This window comes from Stegodyphus dumicola, chromosome 2 (assembly GCF_044657685.1).
Source record: "Stegodyphus dumicola isolate Sdum_Otavi_A_Nest chromosome 2, ASM4465768v1".
In the NCBI taxonomy this organism is placed as follows: Eukaryota; Metazoa; Arthropoda; class Arachnida; order Araneae; family Eresidae; genus Stegodyphus; species Stegodyphus dumicola.
This window is the reverse complement of record NC_140769.1, coordinates 143902231-143922811: the sequence shown is the minus strand read 5'-3', so window position 1 is coordinate 143922811 and position 20581 is coordinate 143902231. Positions and strand designations below refer to the sequence as shown.

The window sequence follows — 20581 nt, the reverse complement described above, 5'->3', positions numbered from 1 at the left end:
TAATTAAAAATGAATGACTCCGCAACTAAAAATGAAATCAATGAATCACAAATATGCAATCAATGAAAGTTAAAATAGCAATAAAAATATATGCTTACCCCCTGGATTACCCGGATTAATGATCACTAAAACTTTAGGTTCACAATATGGCTTAGATAAATTGATGGCTCTTCGTAACTCTTCCACTTCCAATGCCCAGTGCTTTTCTTCGTTTAAATAATAGTTGATCTGTCAAATAAGAAATTTTGGTTGTTGAAATATTGTTTTATTGCTGAAACCAACTTCATTGAAGAAAAATAATAAGAAATAAGGTTATAAGGGAACAATTTCTTTATGTAATTATTAACATTCTTAATAGTGCACTCTTTGAGTATTTTACGTTATGCATGAGTATTTTACGTATAAATTAATTGATCAGATTTATTTTGTCCGCATTATTTTTTTTACCATATATTTCGGTGTGTTGAAATTTTTATTCAAATCTTTTAAGTATTTTTGTTGATTAATTAACTGAAAATATAACGTTCTGTTGATCTTATAATGAAGTTTTAAAAAAACTCTCCATTTTTGGTCGAACGATCAACTTTATTAGTCAAACTGGCAGAACACAATTGAAAAAAAGTTTTTAAGCACGTGCATCCTCAAGCACGGATATTTTATGCGTAAGTTTTCTTTACCTTTCTTAGTGGAATTATATTGGTAGCGTAGCAACGCAAATACGTTACAAGCTAAAAGCTGGAAACGATATATTTTAACTGAGACAAAATTGAAAACATAACGTATTTAAATGATTAAAAAAAAAAAAAAATTACTCCTTAGCAAATGTGTGGCATTTTATCTGAGTTTTACTCACATTTTGAATTTTATTTAGATATCCTTCTTGTATGCTACATTCCATGACGGTCTCGCCTACTCTATAGAATTATACAGAGTTAAATAGCAAGCATCGTTATATAAAGTTAAGGAAATCGCTCAGAACCGTACGAATGATTAGTTCAGAGATTCCCTAACTTTATCTTGCATTGACCCTTTAATACTTTTCTTTATTATACGAGGTGTCCCCAAAATAGTGCCCAAACTCTACACAGCCAGATTCCTCGTTGGGAGTTCATAAAAATGTATGAGTTTGTTATAACATGAGTAGTTCGAAATCATGAGAAAACTACAGTGCAGAAACCTTTTAAGCAAAGAAGGTAACTTTGGCTTTCCTGCTGATGCCGGAAGAATTTTGCCTTCTAGTACGCTGCGGGGGGGGGAAAGGGGGCAGTTCTATATCTCCCGTTCTACTGGACCGATTGACAAAATTCAAATTGCGTTTTTCATGTCTCGAAAGCACGACTTAGGATATATATTAGATTTATATATAGCAATGTTCTAACATAGGTATTTTGACATAAAATCTGACTTTTTCTGAAATGACATACCATTTTTTTTTTCAAATCTCCATGGCCTCCATATTTTCCATCTCCTTAAAACGATTATGTAGTGTATAAAATTTTAATTTTTGGAGAACTTTTCTTTTGTTCACAAAAATGCTGTCAACCGATGGAGAGAAAGCACTTAAAAAATAAATAAATAAATAAATATCTGAAATGTTTCAGAATTTAAATTACGTCCAAAGGGGCGTTTTTTTAACATTTTGTCTATTACTTTTATTTATTAAATATCTTGTTCTCGCAAAATAATTTTAAATTGAGCCAATCTTTGGAATTTACGATACACAGTCTCGCGCGCTGGAGATAAAAATGTTTTTCTATACAATATTGCCATTGCTCGCTTTGAAATCCTTGAGTTTGTTAATCAAAAACTCGTTAAAGTTTTACAAAATATGAAATCGATAATAAAACAAATTCCAAATTTCAAATTTGGGCTTCCACATGCTCATATTCGCAGTAGGATTACGTCATTCAAAATTCGATGGATCTGTGTACCGTTGTTTTATCATGCAAGAAATATACATTATGCAGATTTTTCATTTTTTAATTTCTTCAACTATAATGACAGGTACATTATAATTGGTTATGTTTGTTAGCATTTGGTGGCAACAGTTTGAAAAGTGAAATGGACATTTATAGTGAACCAACGCAAAATTGCCAAGCGAAAACAATAGTCCTTCAGGAACAAAGCCCCTTTGAACTAATAAGAAACAAAAATTCTCCTTTCTTTTGGAGTTTATAGAATTTTTCACTTTTATTTTATCAAATTAAGTGTGGAGGAACCTAGTGAACTGCTAAGCAAAAAATCGCTTAGGTCCAAAGAACAGAAATGGTAAACTCAAGAAGGGTTGAGTTAATTACCCTTTATTCACTCAAATTAAGATTAACAGTCCACCCCTTTCTCAGGGCGTACAGCAAAGCCTCTAGTTGGGCTTGAACTCAAAATGTAAGAAATAAGAGTTAACTAATGACTGACTAAAGAGATTTAGCCGAAGCTAACACAATTCAATAGTAGTTGGGGCGTAATCCTAAATTAGCCAGCGAGCTATCAAAAGGCAAGTAATACGGCCGAGCGTAATAATAGCTTAAAGAGACGTAGCCCGGTGGCAAACGAGAGCTTCTCAGAAATCCTAACACTTTCTGTCGAAGTCACTGATAAATATAATACGCGTAACGCGTGTCAGTGCGCACTGTGCACCACTGTATCTACTTACCCAGGAATATGTATATATTTAATTTATTGGTGTAACTGTAATATGTATTTAATGAGGTGACTTCATAATACCTAGGTCACTTCATTATAAACATAACGTATGCGTGTCTACTTATCCATATGTAGTGTTACGAATTTGGTATTTAAAAAGCTAATGTTAGTTCAATTATATATTAAATGGTTTTATTTCCCGCGCAGTGCAGCGCGTGACGAATATTAAAAGAAAGCTAAGCCGGAAAAATTGAAAATACAAGAGCACGTGCATTTAACATTAAATAAATAAATATGTTTTTTGATTTCGAGAAAGTACCAGAAAATTCTCAAATCTTATAAAAGGAGGAAAACCTCTCAGTTCGTGGTATAATGCGCGGTGGTGATGTAAATATGTAAATAGTGTACATATGAAGTTGTGTTTTGTGCTCTATCTAACCTTATTTAACCAAGTACTGTATTATTGCCAAAATTGGCTATTTGCCTGGAAGCAGGCTAGAGACTGAATTAATTAATATGTGTTAAGGACTGTGTATTGTGTGATCTCACCACGCCCACTGCTGTGGTTCTACTCCTGATTACCTGCTGGACTGCGCACCCTATCTCAGTAAAATTACGCTACTATCCTGACCGAATGCATCATGCATGGATTTGAATGCTGGATGATTTTGTTTTCCAAGTACTAATTTCCCAATTTTCGTATATTCAGCTTGACTTCGCCACGGAATGATTGCATCTTGTTCTAATGTCACGCCCCCGGGCGAGGTGCAGTAGCACCTTAATGTACTAAAAACCGTGAATGGCCTTCATAGGCTGCACAGATTGTACAGGTCAAAACTCAAAGTAGTTGTATACCTGCGGTGAATCCGAAATAAATAAATAAAAAGTTCGTGGTAATTACTTAGTTTGTTGTTGTTTAGAAAACTGCTCTTGTTGATTGTAGCGAATTCACGGATTAGCCTTCTTTAGCTGTTTTGGAATTAAGTTCTATTGAACATTTGAGTAGTTAAAAGATAACTACTGTGAGATATTGTAATACTGCACAATAATTTGAGGAAATTTAAGCATATTTCTTGTGATAATAATAAATTTTTGTTCATTTTTCATCGGACTTGTGCATTCATTTCGTAACGAACCCGTACGCACGCAACAATTTTTGGTGTCAGAAGTGGGATTTGAATGCCAATAACAAGAGGGATAGAAGAACAATTGAGACAGCTCATTACTGCTTTTGCTGCGTTCCAAGAAAAGATGGAAGCTGTCCAAACATCTTTTAAAGAAGAAATTAAAGAGAAAATGGATGCTGGTCAAAAATCCGTTGAGGAAGATATGGAATCCGTACAGGAAAAGATTGAAGCAGGCAGGAAGAAATGAAAGCAGGACAGGAATTCGTCAAAGAGGAGATGAAACCGTTAAAGACGAGACGAAATCTGTTAGAGACGAGATGAAAGCAGGTCAAGAGGAAATGAAAACAGAAATTACCTGAGTAATAGAAAACAAATTCGAGGCTATAGAAGGTAGAATACACTCGGTCGAAAGTAAGGTTGGAGAAATTGAAGAAAGAGTCTCCTCCGTCAAAGAACAAATAGAAGGGAGAGTTTCTGCTGTGGAGGAACGAATTGAAGGAAGAGTTTGTGCCGTCCAACACCAAATCGAACAACAAATTGATGAGAGAGTTTCTGCAGTTGCCAAAGAAATGGAAACTTTAAAGAAATTCGTAGCGATGGCAGGGAGCAAGAGTGATGATTTTAAATTCTCACCGATGCCTGCTCGTCCATCTCTGAAACTATCCACACATGATGGGAAGACACCCTGGCAAGTGTGTAAGACCCAGTTTTCTATCGTTGCGGATGCGAATGGATGGGATTCCCAAGCTAAGGCCTGTCATCTCGCCGCTTCTCTGAGAGCAGACGCAGCGGATATCCTGCAGACGCTTCCCAAAAATCAAAGGCTAGATTTCGAAGCTCTATTCGGCGCTTTGGAGCTGCGCTTAGGCGAGAAGTGTTTAAAAGACTACAGCAAGCTCTAGTTAAAATCTCGTAACAGAAACTTACCGAAACACTTCAGGAGCTCGCCACGGATGTTGAAAGGCTGTCATATCACGCCTTTTCGGAGTGCCCGACAGAAACAAGGGAAATCCTGTCCCTGCAATATTTCATGGATGGCATCCGGGACCCTGAAATACAGAAAGCACTGCTAATGGCGGTTGTCAAAGATCTGAAAAGCGCTTTAGTGTACGCCATGAAATTTGAGGCAGCCCAGCAAGCCACCCGTCGAGACCGCCTTCCAGTCAGAGCTGCTCAAATCCAGGAGCTAGGGGATCAAGTCACTGATCGTCTAGACGATTTAACTACACAACTGAACGCCTTGAGACGGAATATTGGTGACAAGAAACCGACCGTAAAGTGCTGGAACTGCGGTGCTGAAGGACAAATACGACGAAACTGCAGAACACCCCAGGGCACGGATGCTAAGACCACTCCTAACAAACCGCAGGGAAACTAATTAGTGACCATCTCGCGGGGCGGAGGTTGCCAGATAATGAAAAGCCCCAGTTTAAAGCGCTTCAGATTTCTGCAGTGAGAGGCGGCATTAATGGACTTTTCATAATAGGACATATTAATGGAGTTTCCTGCAATATGACGATAGATACAGGAGCCAATGTTACCATCATCCGAAAAGATTTGGCTCAACAACTGGGAGGCAAACTTACCTGGACACCTCCCTGAGATACCCTCCAGACTGTGTCCGGTGAGAAGATCGACATCGACGGAAAAGTAAACGTTAACATCACGTTTGGAAGTGCCGCTTACCATCACACGGCATATGTAGCAGAGATCACTGATTCTTGTATACTTAGATTGGACTTTCTAAGGAAATACAATTTTTCCTTGGACTTTAAAAATAACGAATTGCATTCTACATCTGAGGACATAGCGTTATTTGGAGTTAATGATGAAGTTAATCTAATGATGATAGTTAATAATAATAATGATAGTTAATAATAATGATGAAGTTAAATCTGTCCATAAAATCATAGCACAAGACAATATCACAATACCGGCAAGAACAGAAATTTTACTTCCTGGATCCATAGCCGAAAACAGAAATTTCCGCTACGGCATCATAGAATATCCCGATAACTTAATAGCCCAAAAGGAATACTACTAGCCTCAACACTTATCGACCTATTCAGAACGGTTATCCCGGTGAGAGTCGCCAATGTAACTGAGAAGGGGAGAATTATTAAGAAAGGTAAAGTGGTTGCAGCATTTTTCCAGCAACCACCGTTGAAAGAAAGAGTAACATTCAAGAATCCGTGTCCTCAGAGAGCATCAACGGAGTTATTGCAGAATGCGCAATTGAACGATAAAGAGAGGAATGCTGTCGATCGCGTCATTAGCGATCTTCAAGCTGTTTTCTCCCGCTCGTCTTCTGACGTTGGTCGAACTAGTTTGACACAACATAGAATAAATACCGGCGATCATCCCCCGATCAAGCAACATCCAAGACGTCTACCGTTTGCTAAACAGAAAGAGGCGCGAACACTGTTAAAAGATATGGAAGAAGGCGATGTCATCGAGCCTTCAGTAAGTCCATGGGCATCTCCCATCGTCCTAGTCAGAAAGAAAGACGGCTCAACAAGATTTTGCGTTGACTATCGCCGGTTGAATGAGGTTACGAAGAAAGACAGTTGCTGGCGCATTACACAGTGCAAACGGCATCACCTTGAATTGCCAAAGCCCTTGTCCTGTAGTAAATGCAGTCTTTTCTCGGTCTTCAGGCTGTATTTCTACCTGCCAATACCCACTCTTTAAATCAAGTGTTGAGAACCACATGCTTCCAGAAATAGTGTCTAGAATGTCGTCAATTCTAGGAACCTCTTCCTAGAATTGCAGTCACCTGCGATGGCCCGTACAGAGTCCTAAAAAGGCTGAATGACGTCGTGGTTCGGATTCGTAAGTTTTCGAACTCTAAACCTAAAGTCGTTCATTACGACAGGTTAGCTCATTACTATCGCCATAGTACGTAATGTAAATAATTGTAAATAGTATAAGACCATGGTCCTTTTTGTTTTTAAATGTGTATTTGATTTGATTTGTATTTAGTATTTGATTTGCATTTGATAGTGTGGTGTAGTGTTAATGCTTCAACGGTGTGATGTTGAACTCCAATGAAAACGCTAATGACGGAACATCACATGAAAATTTTATTGAACGCCCCCTCAAAAAATGGCTACTTACAATACAGAAGAGAAAAACCTAAATCTTTTCCTTAAAATCAAATTCTATACATTTTACGTGCGAGAGCAATTCGTGGCTCTCGATCTTGCGTTTTTAACATTGCCAACGATTTAATTATTTTAATAAAGACTATTTTAACAACTATTGAAACGTATTTGTAAGTTAAAAAATAATAATTTTCAGCTTATGCTCACGAGACATCCTTGTCCATATAAATCTTCAGTCTCTTCTTCTTTTATGTGACCTTATCACAACTCCTCCTCTCATAAAGAAATTTTTCTTGACTATGGAAGGAAAAATTCTAAATACATTTCACTGCTTTCAAAACACAAGTGGTAACCATTTAAGTGATAATACAGAAGCCAGTTACATTACCCTGCACTTATTTCTAGATAACATAACTGTTGTATCATAAATTATAATACGACGTTTAGCTTAAGAGAGCTTCTCCTGACGCATGCGCCGTTCGCGTTTATCCGCGCGGTGATGAATGATGACGTAACTGTTTAGTACGTATGTATGTATATGTATACCATTCTTACTTCTTCGCCTTTTTTCTCTGCTGTACGCAACTATGTTTAAGTTAATCTCTGTCATTAAAAATGTTCATTGATATCACAATCTATTTAGGCCCATTTATTTCTTCAATGGTTATGGGCCCAGGAACGTTTCAACTGTGCCTAATTAGCAAAATACTTATTTTAAAATGAAAATTTTGAAGTTTTCGAGCGTGGAACTCTTAAGCCTAATTCAGTGCAAGAACTGTTACGTCTAATCAACGGTAAGAACTGATCAGCGTTCAGTTAAGCCTATTTTTATATTGTTCAATCTTGGTTTTTGGCTGTGAGAGACTGTATTACATTATGTCGCATTTGACTACTATAGAAAAGCTCGGAAAAGATAATTTTGACAGTTGGAAATTACAAATAGAAGCAATATTGATTAAAAACGACCATTGGGATTATGTGACCGGTAAAGCGCTAAAACCTGCTGAAGGAACCGAAGACGAAAAGAAATGGCTCCAAGCTGATCAAAAAGCTCGCGCAGATATAATTCTTGCTATTAATCCTAGTGAACTGTGTCATATAAAGCATTGTGTGACATCAAATGCTGTGTGGAATAAACTCAAAGCCGTATATGAATCGAAAGGACCTGCGAAGAAGGCTACATTATTAAAACAGCTTTTATTTAGAAAAATGGTGGAAAGTGAAACGATGTCTGAACATTTAAATAATTTCTTCGAAATAGTTGATAAGCTTAAAGAAATGGAAATTGACATAGCTGATGATTTATTATCGATTCTTCTGCTCTATAGTATTCCAGAAAATTTTGAAAATTTTAGATGCGCCATCGAATCAAGAGATCAGTTACCTAGTCCCGAATCTTTGAAAATCAAAATGTTAGAAGAATGGGAAGCAAGAAAAGGGAAAACGTCTCAAGATTCACAGAATGCATACTATACTGATTATAAAAGAAGAAATAAAGAACAGAAGAAAAATGAAAAATGGAAGGTAAATTCAAACAAAAATTTTCCTGCTGAAAAAAATTTTCGAAACTTGAAGTGTAATTACTGTTCGAAAATTGGGCACAAGGCATCTGAATGCAGAAAGAAAATAGCTGATAGAAAATATGCGCAATCAAATAAGGGAAATCAAGGTTCTATGATGGCTTCTAATTATGAAGAGCAGATTAGTTTAGCAGTAAACAATGCTTATCAGAAGACCTCCTCATGGTGCTTAGATAGTGGCTGTACATCTCACATGTGCAATGACAGAAGGTTATTTTCAGAATTTCACCCTCGAACGAATTCAACCATAAAGTTAGCAGTTGACAAAACAGCAAAAATTACTGGAATTGGAACTGTCCTTATAACAGTACCTAACGGAAATAAGACAATTAAACTTACGCTCAAAAATGTGTTATGTGTTCCGGAATTAAAATGTAATTTGCTGTCAACATCTAAAGCTACTGAAAATAATCGTTCAGTGATTTTTTACAGAACAACATGCTAGAATAATAGAACCAAATGGATCTATACTAGTGCAGGCTATTCGTCATGGTGATCTTTATTATATACATCCAAGCACTGAAACAGCTGCAATAGCACAGGTAAGTGATTTTGTAAAGTGGCTAAAGTGTAAAGGCATCTTAAATTAGGTCATTTAAATGAGTCTGATTTGAAAAGACTTAAGTCTGATAACATGGTTAGAAATTTAAATTTTAATAACACTGAATCTCTAAAAGACTGCAAAGTCTGTATCCGAGGTAAACAAACTGCGCGACCTTTTCAAAAAGAATCAAAATTTCAAAGTGATGAATTACTGAACTTGATTCACTCAGATTTGTGTGGACCTATGAGAGTCCCATCCCATGCTGGTTCGCGTTATTTTGTTACTTTCATAGACGACAAATCGCGTTATGTCGAAGTCAGTTTTCTTAAAACTAAAGATGAAGTGAAAAATGCATTCATTAGATACAAAGCTGAGGTCGAAAATCGTCTAGGAAAGAAAATAAAAATCCTTCGGACTGATAACGGTCTCTAATATCGCGGAGAAGAATTTAATAAATATATTCAAGAATGCGGGATTAAACGAGAATTCTCTGCACCAATGACTCCTCAACAGAATTCGAGAGCTGAACGCATGAACCGCACTTTAACTGAAATGGCCAGATGTTTGTTACTACAAAGTAATCTTCCCCAATCCTTTTGGGCTGAAGCCTTGAACTGTGCTGTTTATATTCGTAATCGTTGCCCGAATCGAAGCCTGGGAGTAAACAAAATACCTTATAAATTATTTTTTGGCATCAAGCCAACTGTATCTCACTTCAAAGTATTCGGACAGAAATGTTTTGTACTTAATAAAAGGTCTAAAGGGAAATTCGATCCTCGATCAGAAGAACATATATTTGTAGGATACTGAAATGAATCGAAAGCATACAGGCTGTGGAATAAAAATTCCAGAAAAATCGTTATAAGCTGAGATGTTAGATTCATTGATGAATTTGAAAACTGTACTAATTATGATAAAGATTTAGAAGTTTTATTTCTCGAAAATATTCCTGATAAAAAGAAGGAAGAACCTCTGAATGTAAAGCAAATATCGGCTGATGAAATAACTGAAGACCCCTCAAATATGGCAGAATCATCTGATAATGAAGATTCTGATTCCGAAGCACTACCCGAAATGCAGATTAAAAGGGGGCCAGGTCGTCCAAAGTAAGTCAAGACTGGGAAGCCAGGAAGACCAAAAAAGGAGTACCACAGTATAAACATAGAAAAGGAAGAAGCACAAATTGCTGAAGAAGATACAAATCCGACATTAGAAGAAGCATTAAATGGAAGTTATGCTGAAGAATGGCATAAGGCTATGCAAAGTGAGTATGAAGCACTTGTTAAAAATGGTGCATGGAAATTGGTAAAGCGACCACAGAACAAAAAGGTAATAGGATGTCGCTGTTTTCTTAGAACGAAATATAATGCAGATGGAACAGTTCAAAAGAGAAAAGCTCGATTGGTTGCTAGAGGATTTGCACAGGAACCTGGAATTGATTTTAATGAAACCTTTGCTCCGGTAACCAGAGCAAGTTCTATAAGAACTGTGATTGCATACAGTGCTGAACAAGACCTCATGTTATATCAATTAGATTTTGTTATGGCTTATGTTAACGGAGATTTAAAAGAAGAAATTTTCATGGAACAAGCTAAAGGTTTTGAAGACCAAAATAATCCTGATTATGTTTATGCTTTGCAAAAGTCTCTTTATGGTTTGAAACAAAGTGGAAGACAGTGGTATGAAAAATTAGACAAAAAATTCAAAAACTTTGGATTACAACCATTACGATCAGATAAGTGTGTATAGAGGATGAAAACATCTCAAGGTGAGTTAATTCTAATTTTATATGTTGATGACTTAATAATAGCAACAAATAGCTGTGATTTATATGCTGAACTTAAAGGTTATCTTTCTAAAGAATTTCATGTTAAAGATTTAGGCAAACTTCATTATTGTCTTGGAATAGAATTTAATCAAGATGTAAATAATAATTCTATTAGTTTATCCCAGCAGAAATATGTTGATAATATTCTACGAAGGTTTAATATGCAAGATGCAAAACCAGTAGCAACTCCTTTAGATCCTAGTGTAAAATTAAGTAAAGAAATGTGTCCTTCTGAAACTGAAAAGGAAGAAATGATCAATGTACCTTATCGCCGTCTAATTGGTTCGCTTATGTATCTTTCTGTGTTTACTAGGCCGGATATTACATATGCCGTCAGTCACCTGAGCCAATTTAATAACAACCCTGGAAAATTACACTGCTTGGCTGCAAAGCGCGTTCTTCGATACTTAAAAGGAACTAAAAATTATTGTTTAAAATTTCGAAAGACTATAGGATATACCGATGCCGACTGGGCGTCTGATGTTAATACTAGAAAATCGTATACAGGTTACCTATTCAAGCTGGCTGGAAATCCGATAACATGGGAATCACGAAAGCAAGAAACTGTTGCATTATCAAGTACTGAAGCAGAGTACATCAGTCTTTCAGAAAGTGCCAAAGAAGCAGTTTATTTACGTCGTTTTCTTAAAGAATTAAATTTTACTGCTCATTATCCAACCATTATATATTGTGATAATCAAGGTTCACAGAAGCTTATGAAAAATGCTGTTTATCACTCACGCACTAAACACATAGATATTAGACATCATTTCATTCGTGAAATTTATGAAAGAAATGAAATAGACGTTAAATATGTGCCAACAGAGAAAATGCCTGCTGATGTACTGACAAAAACATTGACTGCTTCGAAACATTCTAAGTGCTGTAAATTAATTGAAATAACTGTAAATGATTAGTGTTTATTTTTTTTTTTTTCAGCCGCCAAACGTCGAAAGGGGAATTGTTGTATCATATATTATAATACGACGTTTAGCTTAAGAGAGCTTCTCCTGACGCATGCGCCGTTCGCGTTTATCCGCGCGATGATGAATGATGACGTAACTGTTTAGTACGTATGTATGTATATGTATACCATTCTTACTTCTTCGCCTTTTTTCTCTGCTGTACGCAACTATGTTTAAGTTAATCTCTGTCATTAAAAATGTTCATTGATATTACAATCTATTTAGGCCCATTTATTTCTTCAATAACCGCATAAATACATCAAAAATAATTTAAACTACTCCTAATGTCTGCCTTATACAAAGCATATTCCTAAAATTTTACACAATGCTAATACTTAGGATAAAACATTTAATTCTAACAATGTTTTTGAAAATGAAACACACAATGCAAACAATTTTGAATCTACACAAATATAATTCCAAAACTACAAAAATCATTTTCACCCATTTTCGTTGCCGTATAATTGGTTTCGGAAATCACACTAGTTACTTTACCTGGCTCTATCCAGTTCACAGCCATTTTGTGTGGTTTAGACGTGGCTAAAACAAGCACGAGATCTCCGACCTTAAACCTTCTCGTAACAGCGTTGCGATCATATCAGAGTTTCCTTTTAATCTGGCACTCTTTCATCCTCTCTACAGTCAGCTCCTGACACTTCTTTAATTTGTCTATTAAGTCTAGAACATACTCGACCACAGTGGGGTCTGAACTTTCTTCCTCTAGCCAGTTTTCATACACAATCGTTTGAGGCATTCTCAAATTTTTTCCATGTACTAACTCGCAGGGACTAAAACCTGTGCTCTCATGGCTAACAGTTCTGAAGGCGAACAAAGCACATGGCAAACATTCTTCCCAGTCCTTCCCGCTTTCCAAGCACAAAGCCTTCAATACCATTTTCAAAGTGGAATGCAACCTTTCAACAGAATTGCTTTGAGGGTGACACACAGAAGAATGATACACTTTAATTCCGAACTTACTAAAAAACTCAGATGTAAGTTCACTGGTAAACGATCTACCCAAATCACACTGAATTTCCTTAGGGTAACCTGATCTAGAAAAGATTTGTATCAAGGCTTGAATCACACATTTAGAGTTTAAATTCTGTACAGGAATGGCATCTGGATATTTAGAAGCAACACAAATAGACGTAATTAAATATTTATTTTCACGCGAACTAGGGATCAGAGGTCCTACTGCATCAATATTTAATCTGCTCAACACTTCTGATATAACAGGCACAATCTTCATAGGAGCTTTCTTTTTATCCTTATTGTGACCTACACGCTGACAAATATCGCACGTCCTCACAAATTCTTCAATTTCCTGGTACCAATTAGGCCAGAAATAGTGCGTCAAAACTCTATCCTTGGTTTTTGTGTAATAGTACTTGCATTAATTGGGTGGATTTAGTGTATGAATTGAGAGTGTATACACTCTCGTGTATACACTCTCAATTCATACACTAAATGCACCCATAACATTCCGTTTTTTCTAGAATGTTCTTCAAATTTTGTTTTTAGTGCCCAAGAACTAAGCTTGAATCTCTGCATGAGTAATTTCTTAACATGCTGATAATCATCCCCTTTATTCGCTGGTTCTTTCACTATTAACTGGGCTACATCGTGAGGTAATAAAGGAATTAATTGCGAGACCCAATCAATCTCATTAACGTTCTCTTTTTGAGCTTGTTTCTCAAATAGCATAAAGAATAATGAAATATCTATATTACTCGGTTGAAAACGCGGTACTAGATCTTTCAAATTAACCTTTTTTTCTCTATATTGTTCAACTTTCTAAACCGTGGAAGCTAGGCTATTAGTCTGAACCACATTCATCAGTTTTAACTTTTCCAATTCAAAAACTCGCTCTCGATCCCGTTCTGCTCTCTCTTGTTCCCGTTCTGCTCTCTCTTGTTCACGTTCCCGTTCTGCTCTCTCTTGTTCGGCTATTTCTTCTGCTTTTCTCTGCTCAGCCGCAGCCCAAATTCTTGCCGCGTATTCTTTCGCAGCTTCTTCTTCATAGTCCTCGGCATTTAGAATAGCCTGCCTAATTTCTCTTACTCTATTTGCCTGAGACACATTTGTTTCAAATTCCTCCGCTAACTCCAATAGCAGAGCTTTAGTAAGTTTCCTCATAAACTCACCCATTATGGAAAATTAAAGAAAAATAACCTACCTCGAAATACAATAACACAAAAACAACAACAGGTCTATCTCTCTAAAACTGAATAACTCCCTAACAATTCTGAACACAAATTGCCTTACAACACTTAATGATAATACCCATGCCTACATACAAAGCGTATATAAAAAAATGCTAATTAAGAGGCAACATTTTCCTGCTCTATATCAACTATATAAATATTGTCTTCTAACTCCGGACTGATTTAAAACTAAATTTTTCTAAAGCATACCGTTACAATACTTCATACAATTTAAACAGTTACTAAAACAATAGCACAAACAATTTAATTTCAATTAGCAACAGTAACCACAAGCTTAACTTTCAATAACCACCAGAAAACTTTTGATCCCCAAAAACAGAGCTATATCCAAAATAAACCTAATCTCGAATAACTGGCATAACTTCTCCAAAATCACAAAAATGGTACTCACCAATTTTGAAGACGCCTTCGATTGACTCTCCTGGCACTACTTGGATAGTCTTCCGGGAAATTTCACTATTTTGCGGCACTAGATCACGCTTTCTCCAACGTTCCCTCCTGACACACTGTCACTTGTCACTGAAGAGGCTTCACCACACGAACTGTCCTTGCACGCAAAATTAGATCGTTCTTGAAGAGAAGAAAGTCTTGACTGTTCACATAAAACTCAAGTTCACAGGCGAAAACGTCCGTTCCTAAATTTACTCTCAGGAACAATCAATAAAATCTGCCACCAACTTTTAATATTTACTGCTGTGGTGTAGTGTTAATGCAATGAAAACGCTAATGACGGAACATCACATGAAAATTTTATTGAACGCCCCTCCCCCCAAAAATAGCTACATACAATACAGAAGAAAAAAAAACCTAAATCTTTTCCTTAAAATCAAATTCTATACATTTTACGTGCGAGAGCAATTCGTGGTTCTCGAGCTTGCGTTTTTAACACTGCCAACGATTTAATTATTTTAATAAAGACTATTTTAACAACTATTGAAACATATCTGTAAGTTAAAAAATAATAATTTTCAGCTTATTCTCACGAGACATCCTTGTCCATTTAAATCTTCAGTCTCTTCTTCTTTTATGTGACCTTATCACAATAGCATTTGATTTGTTTTATGTATTGCATTTATTGTTCATGTTGTTTATTGTTGTAATGTACTGCTTATTAATGCATTTATGCCACAGTTGTAAGTTTAGCTTCCTGTCCAGGGATTGTACTGCCCGGGACGTGCAGTCCTTGGGAAGGGGGCAGTGTTACGAATTTGGTATTTAAAAAGCTAATGTTAGTTCAATTATACATTAAATGGTTTTATTTCCCGCGCAGTGCATCGCGTGACGAATATTAAAAGAAAGCTAAGCCGGAAAATTTGAAAATACAAGAGCACGTGCATTTAACATTAAATAAATAAATATGTCTTTTTGATTTCTAGAAAATACCAGAAAATTCTCGCACGCAATTTAAAAATCTTATAAAAGGAGGAAAACCTCTCAGTTCGTAGTAATTACTTAGTTTGTTATTGTATAGAAAACTGCTCTTGTTGATTGCAGCGAATTCGCGGATTAGCTTTCTTTAGCTGTTTTGGAATTAAGTTCTATTGAACATTTGAGTAGTTAAAAGATAACTACTGTGAGATATTGTAATACTGCACGATAATTTGAGGAAACTTAAGCATATTTCTTGGGATAATAATAAATTTTTGTTCATTTTTCATCGGACTTGTGCATTCATTTCGTAACGAACCCGTATACACGCAACAATTTTTGGTGTCAGAAGTGGGATTTGAATGCCAATAACAAGAGGGATGGAAGAACAATTGAGACAGCTCATTACTGCTTTTGCTGCGTTCCAAGAAAAGATGGAAGCTGTCCAAACATCTTTTAAAGAAGAAATTAAAGAGAAAATGGATGCTGGTCAAAAATCCGTTGAGGAAGATATGAAATCCGTACAGGAAAAGATTGAAGCGGGACAGGAAGAAATGAAAGCAGGACAGGAATTCGTCAAAGAAGAGATGAAATCCGTTAAAGACGAGATGAAATCTCTTAGAGAGGAGATGAAAGCAGGTCAAGAGGAAAAGAAAACAGAAATTACCTGCGTAATAGAAAACAAATTCGAGGCTATAGAAGGTCGAAACCCGGTCGAAAGTAAGGTTGGAGAAATTGAAGAAAGAGCTCCTCCGTCAAAGAACAAATAGAAGGGAGAGTTTCTGCTGTGGAGGAACGAATTGAAGAAGGAGTTTGTGCCGTCCAACACCAAATCGAGCAACAAATTGATGAGAGAGTTTCTGCAGTTGTATTATTATTACATGTTATACAGTATTATTTATTACATTATGTTGTACAGTATTATTTATTTACCTCTGTATTGTGTATCCAATGTAGGAGACATTTTATCCAAGTGAATTCATTATAAGCATCATGCGTACTTACTCATCTATGTATATGTTTATTATATATATTTTTTCCCTATATACCCCTGTATGTGTAATGTGTATTCCGTGTACATGATATACTCAATAAGCTGTATATAATACACTCAATACGCAGGCTGAATATAACATACTCAATACTCAATGCAAATTCAATATGTATCTAATAACAATGTGTACCTATACCCAATGTGTATCTAAAAACGTGTAAAGATCTTAAGTTTTACTAACGTTTATTTTATTTTAAATCTTTACTATCACTTCTTATTTTCTACTTCCGGCCAGAATTAAAAGCTTTAACTTATTTATGCAAATTTGTCTTGCGAAAGCCAAGTACGTAAGTTGTGGCTTTTTGCCAAGCAAGAGAGAGAGGAAGGAGTTAGTAGAAGCAGGCCGCTTGCCGTAGCAGTTTTACTCGGTTGCTGGTTGCCTTCAAGGCCAGAGATTTAATCCTCTTGATAATTTTAAACGTATCGTAGTGTTAACATTTCTCTGTACTACATACGGCCTTTCTGTTAATATACGGCCAATCTTCAAGTAGACCCTTGTTTATTAATCCAAAATTAGTTTAGTTAGAATTTAGTTAATATTTTTATATTCCTACATTCAGACCACAAGTGGTTGGTCTCTGTATTCCGAAGTCCGGAAATCATTGTAAAGAGAGAAAAATAAAGGGTTTCGTATACCCTTCCTGTGTATCTTGTCTTCTTCGCACATTTATTGAACATAGCTTTAGTAAGCTCCCTGTTCCGAGTCAGGTCATTGAATGTTCCCCAAGCAAGTAAGGAGAAACACTGAACCTGATAGTGGCGCCCGACGAAGAAAAATAACCATGGCCGAGTTTCAAGAAGAACCTGTGCTGCCTGCAGAAGCGGCTCAGAATCCAGAAATGCCAGCTGCCGCCCTGGAAGGATTTGGTTACATCGTCCAGACCATGTGCGCAGCGATGAAACCAGAAGCAACATTTAATGGAAACTCACCGGTAACCAGTTTTTTGGAAAAACTAGATGACCACTTTATTATGTATCCCGTGCACGAGTTCCAGAAAGTCACCTTAGCTACCAGCGCTTTGAGGGGCCAAGCGCTTAATTGGTTCAAATGTATAGGCAGAAGTCTCTTGGGTCAAGCGGGAAGTCCCACCTATACTTACGAAAATTTCAAGACTGCCCTAGTAAAAGCCTTCCCTGTCGTAAGGGATAGTGCAAAATTAGAAACGGAACTTCTCAGCATATATCAGCAACGAATCGAAAATTTTTCCACCTTTATTTTAAGAAAAATTCACGTCTTCAAACTCTTGTATGAAAACCGTCCGGATCCTGAGATAATTCAAGTCATTTTGCCGAGGTTACTTCCCCAAGTACAAGACATTATTGAATTAAGGAATCCGACTACACTGGAAAAGTTATTTGAGCTAGCAATCCAGTTTGAAAGTAGAAGAATGGCGGACATTGAAAGAAGACGCCAATATGAGCAACGAAACCAATTTGGTGCGCCAAGACCACAGCAAAGTCAAGCACACGGCTACGGAAGCAAAGCGAATCAGTGGGCAAGGAAACCCGAGTATCCAAAAACAGCCGGCGAACGTCGACAGTTCAATAGCAATCCAGGAAAAACGTCTGAAGGCCAGTGGAAAAAGAAGGAAAGCATGGAAAGGAAAAAACAAGATTTAAACTAAAACGGATTTCTCCTGATGGGAGGGTGCGGAAATCCGAAGGCCAAAAAAACCCCTCTTCTTCAAGTTAAATACAGTAATGGTGAAAAACGTGACTCTTCTAAAGATTGAAGTGTTGGTGAATAACATCCCAGCCACCGCACTCCTGGATACAGGCGCGCAGTGTTCCTGTGTGGCAGAAGATTTTTTTAGGAAGTATTTTCGGAAATACCGCATATATAATTCGGATAATATGACAGTGTTAGCTGCGCAGGGAGAAAGATGCAAGTGTATAGGTAAATTACCGCTATACGTTCGTATCAAGGACTAACAAGTAAAGATTATGTTTTTTATAGTAAAGAATCTGCAAGCACATATCATCTTAGATTTTCTTTCAGCGGCAGAAGCAACACTGGATTTTAACGAAGCGTCCCTTAAGCTGACGATGAAACCAGTTCGAGAAGAGAAAACAGAACCACCAATGTTAAACCTTGACCACCTGCCTAAGGAAGAGCAACAAAAAATCCGACAAGTGGTAAGTGAATTTGCTTCGTTATTTAGTGATATTCCAGGATTTATTCAAGTTACTAACCATAGTATCGACACCGGAGATTCACTGCCAGTTCGCCACAAACCATACCGGTATGATAAGAATAAAGAAAAAATTATAGAGTGGCACATTAGAGATATGTTACGTAAAAAGATCATAACGCCCATCTCAAGTATTTATGTTACCCCGGTGGTTTTATGTAAGAAAAACAATGACTATCCAGTAACACATCCAAAAAGGTGGCGTTTTGCGATTGACTATCGGAAATTAAACTCCATGACTAAATATCCGGTATATCCGTTACCTATTATTGAAGACATTCTAAGGAACATAACGTCTACCAAATACATGACGACTTTAGACTTAACGACTGGTTATTTTCAAATAGGGATTAGACCTGAAGACGTGCCTAAGACTGCTCTTATAACCAAGTCTGGCACTTATGCATTCCTGTGTATGCCGTTTGGCCTTTCAGGGGCACCGGCAACATTTCAGCGATGTATGGACATTGTGCTAAGGCCTGTTCTTGGAAAGTCCACATTTATCTATTTAGACGATATCATTATTACTAGTGATAATCTGGACGAACATGTACAGGATTTAAGAGAGGTGTTTTCATTATTAAATGAGGCCGGTCTAAAAGTTAATGTCGAAAAGTGCAAATTTGCAGCCCCTGACATAAAATACTTAGGTTACAAAATATCTCAGAAAGGAATCGAGACAGACGAATCAAAAATAATCGCTGTGCAAAAGTATCCGCCGCCAAATACGGCGAAGAAGCTCTCTTCTTTTCCAGGACTTTGTTCATATTATAGGTCCTTTATAAAAGATTTTGCAGCTATTGCTGAACCATTGTTAAAATTAAAAAGGAAAAAGGCAAGATTCTCGTGGACGGCCGAAGCCAATAGTGCTTTCGAAACATTAAAGCAAGCATTAACGCAAGCCCCGATTTTGAAATTTCCTGAAAAGGATGAGAATTTAGAAATTTCAGCGGATGCTTCGGATTATGCGGTAGGAGCGGTACTTTCGCAAAATCAGCAGGCCGTGGCATTTTTTAGTCGAACTTTAAATCAAACACAAAGAAATTATTCCGCGACCGAGAGAGAGGCACTTGCAGTTCTGTTAGCAGTGCAAAAGTTCCGAGTCTATTTTGGAAGGGCGCCAATAACAGTGTATTCTGATCATGCGGCGGTAACTAGATTGTACTCAGGGAAAAACGTATCCCCAAGGTTAATAAGATGGGCACTCAAGTTACAAGAGTATAATTTGGTAATCAAGCACACCCCCGGAAAGGAAAATATCGTAGCAGGTGCCCTATCCATAAAAAAAATAGATGAACAAGGTAATACTGTAAAGGTGGCAATGCTCACAGCATGTACTATAAATTCCCGAGAAACTGTAATAACCGAACTGGGTAAGGATCCTGAGTTTAGAAACATTTATGAGTATTTAAAGGTTCCTGAAAATTTTAGCCACCAAGATATTGTGGCGATAAGAAATAGGGCGGCCCATTACGAACTAATAGATGGTCTATTATTTTATACAAAAACTACAAATTCCAACAACGAATTTCGACCTGTTATCCCAGCTAGTCTTAGATTAAATATCCTGCAGGAGCTCCATGACAGCCCTTTAGCTTCTCATGCTGGTTTTCGAAAAACTATCCAACGCGTACGCGAGGCAGTCTATTTTCCTGAACTGCAAAAGTTAACAAGGGCGTATGTCCAGTCCTGCCCAACATGTCAAGCAGTTAATTATATTAATTTTCGCCCGGCCGGGTTTCTAAATAGTGTTAAATCCGAATTTCCAAATGAAATAATTGGCATCGATTTATTGGGCCCTTTCCCAAAAAGTCAGTTAAATAAAAGTCGGTATCTCCTTGTTATGGTTGATCATTTTAGTAAGTGGACCAAAATTGTTCCCTTAAAACGAGCCTCCGCGAAATTAGTTACTGATTCTATTTTACATAAATATATTTTAAAATACGGGCGCCCC

General features: G+C 36.9%; 1 protein-coding gene across 2 annotated transcripts in view; it reads right to left on the bottom strand.

The window, feature by feature from the left end:
* LOC118203338 (alanine aminotransferase 2-like) overlaps positions 1-20581 on the bottom strand; it is a 149620-nt gene that overhangs the window by 61332 nt on the left and 67707 nt on the right. For both annotated transcript variants that reach the window (XM_085811172.1, XM_085811173.1), the window contains one exon: positions 99-228. In XM_085811172.1, the coding sequence (XP_085667298.1) occupies positions 99-228 (130 nt within the window). The remainder of the gene's footprint in view (positions 1-98; positions 229-20581) is intronic.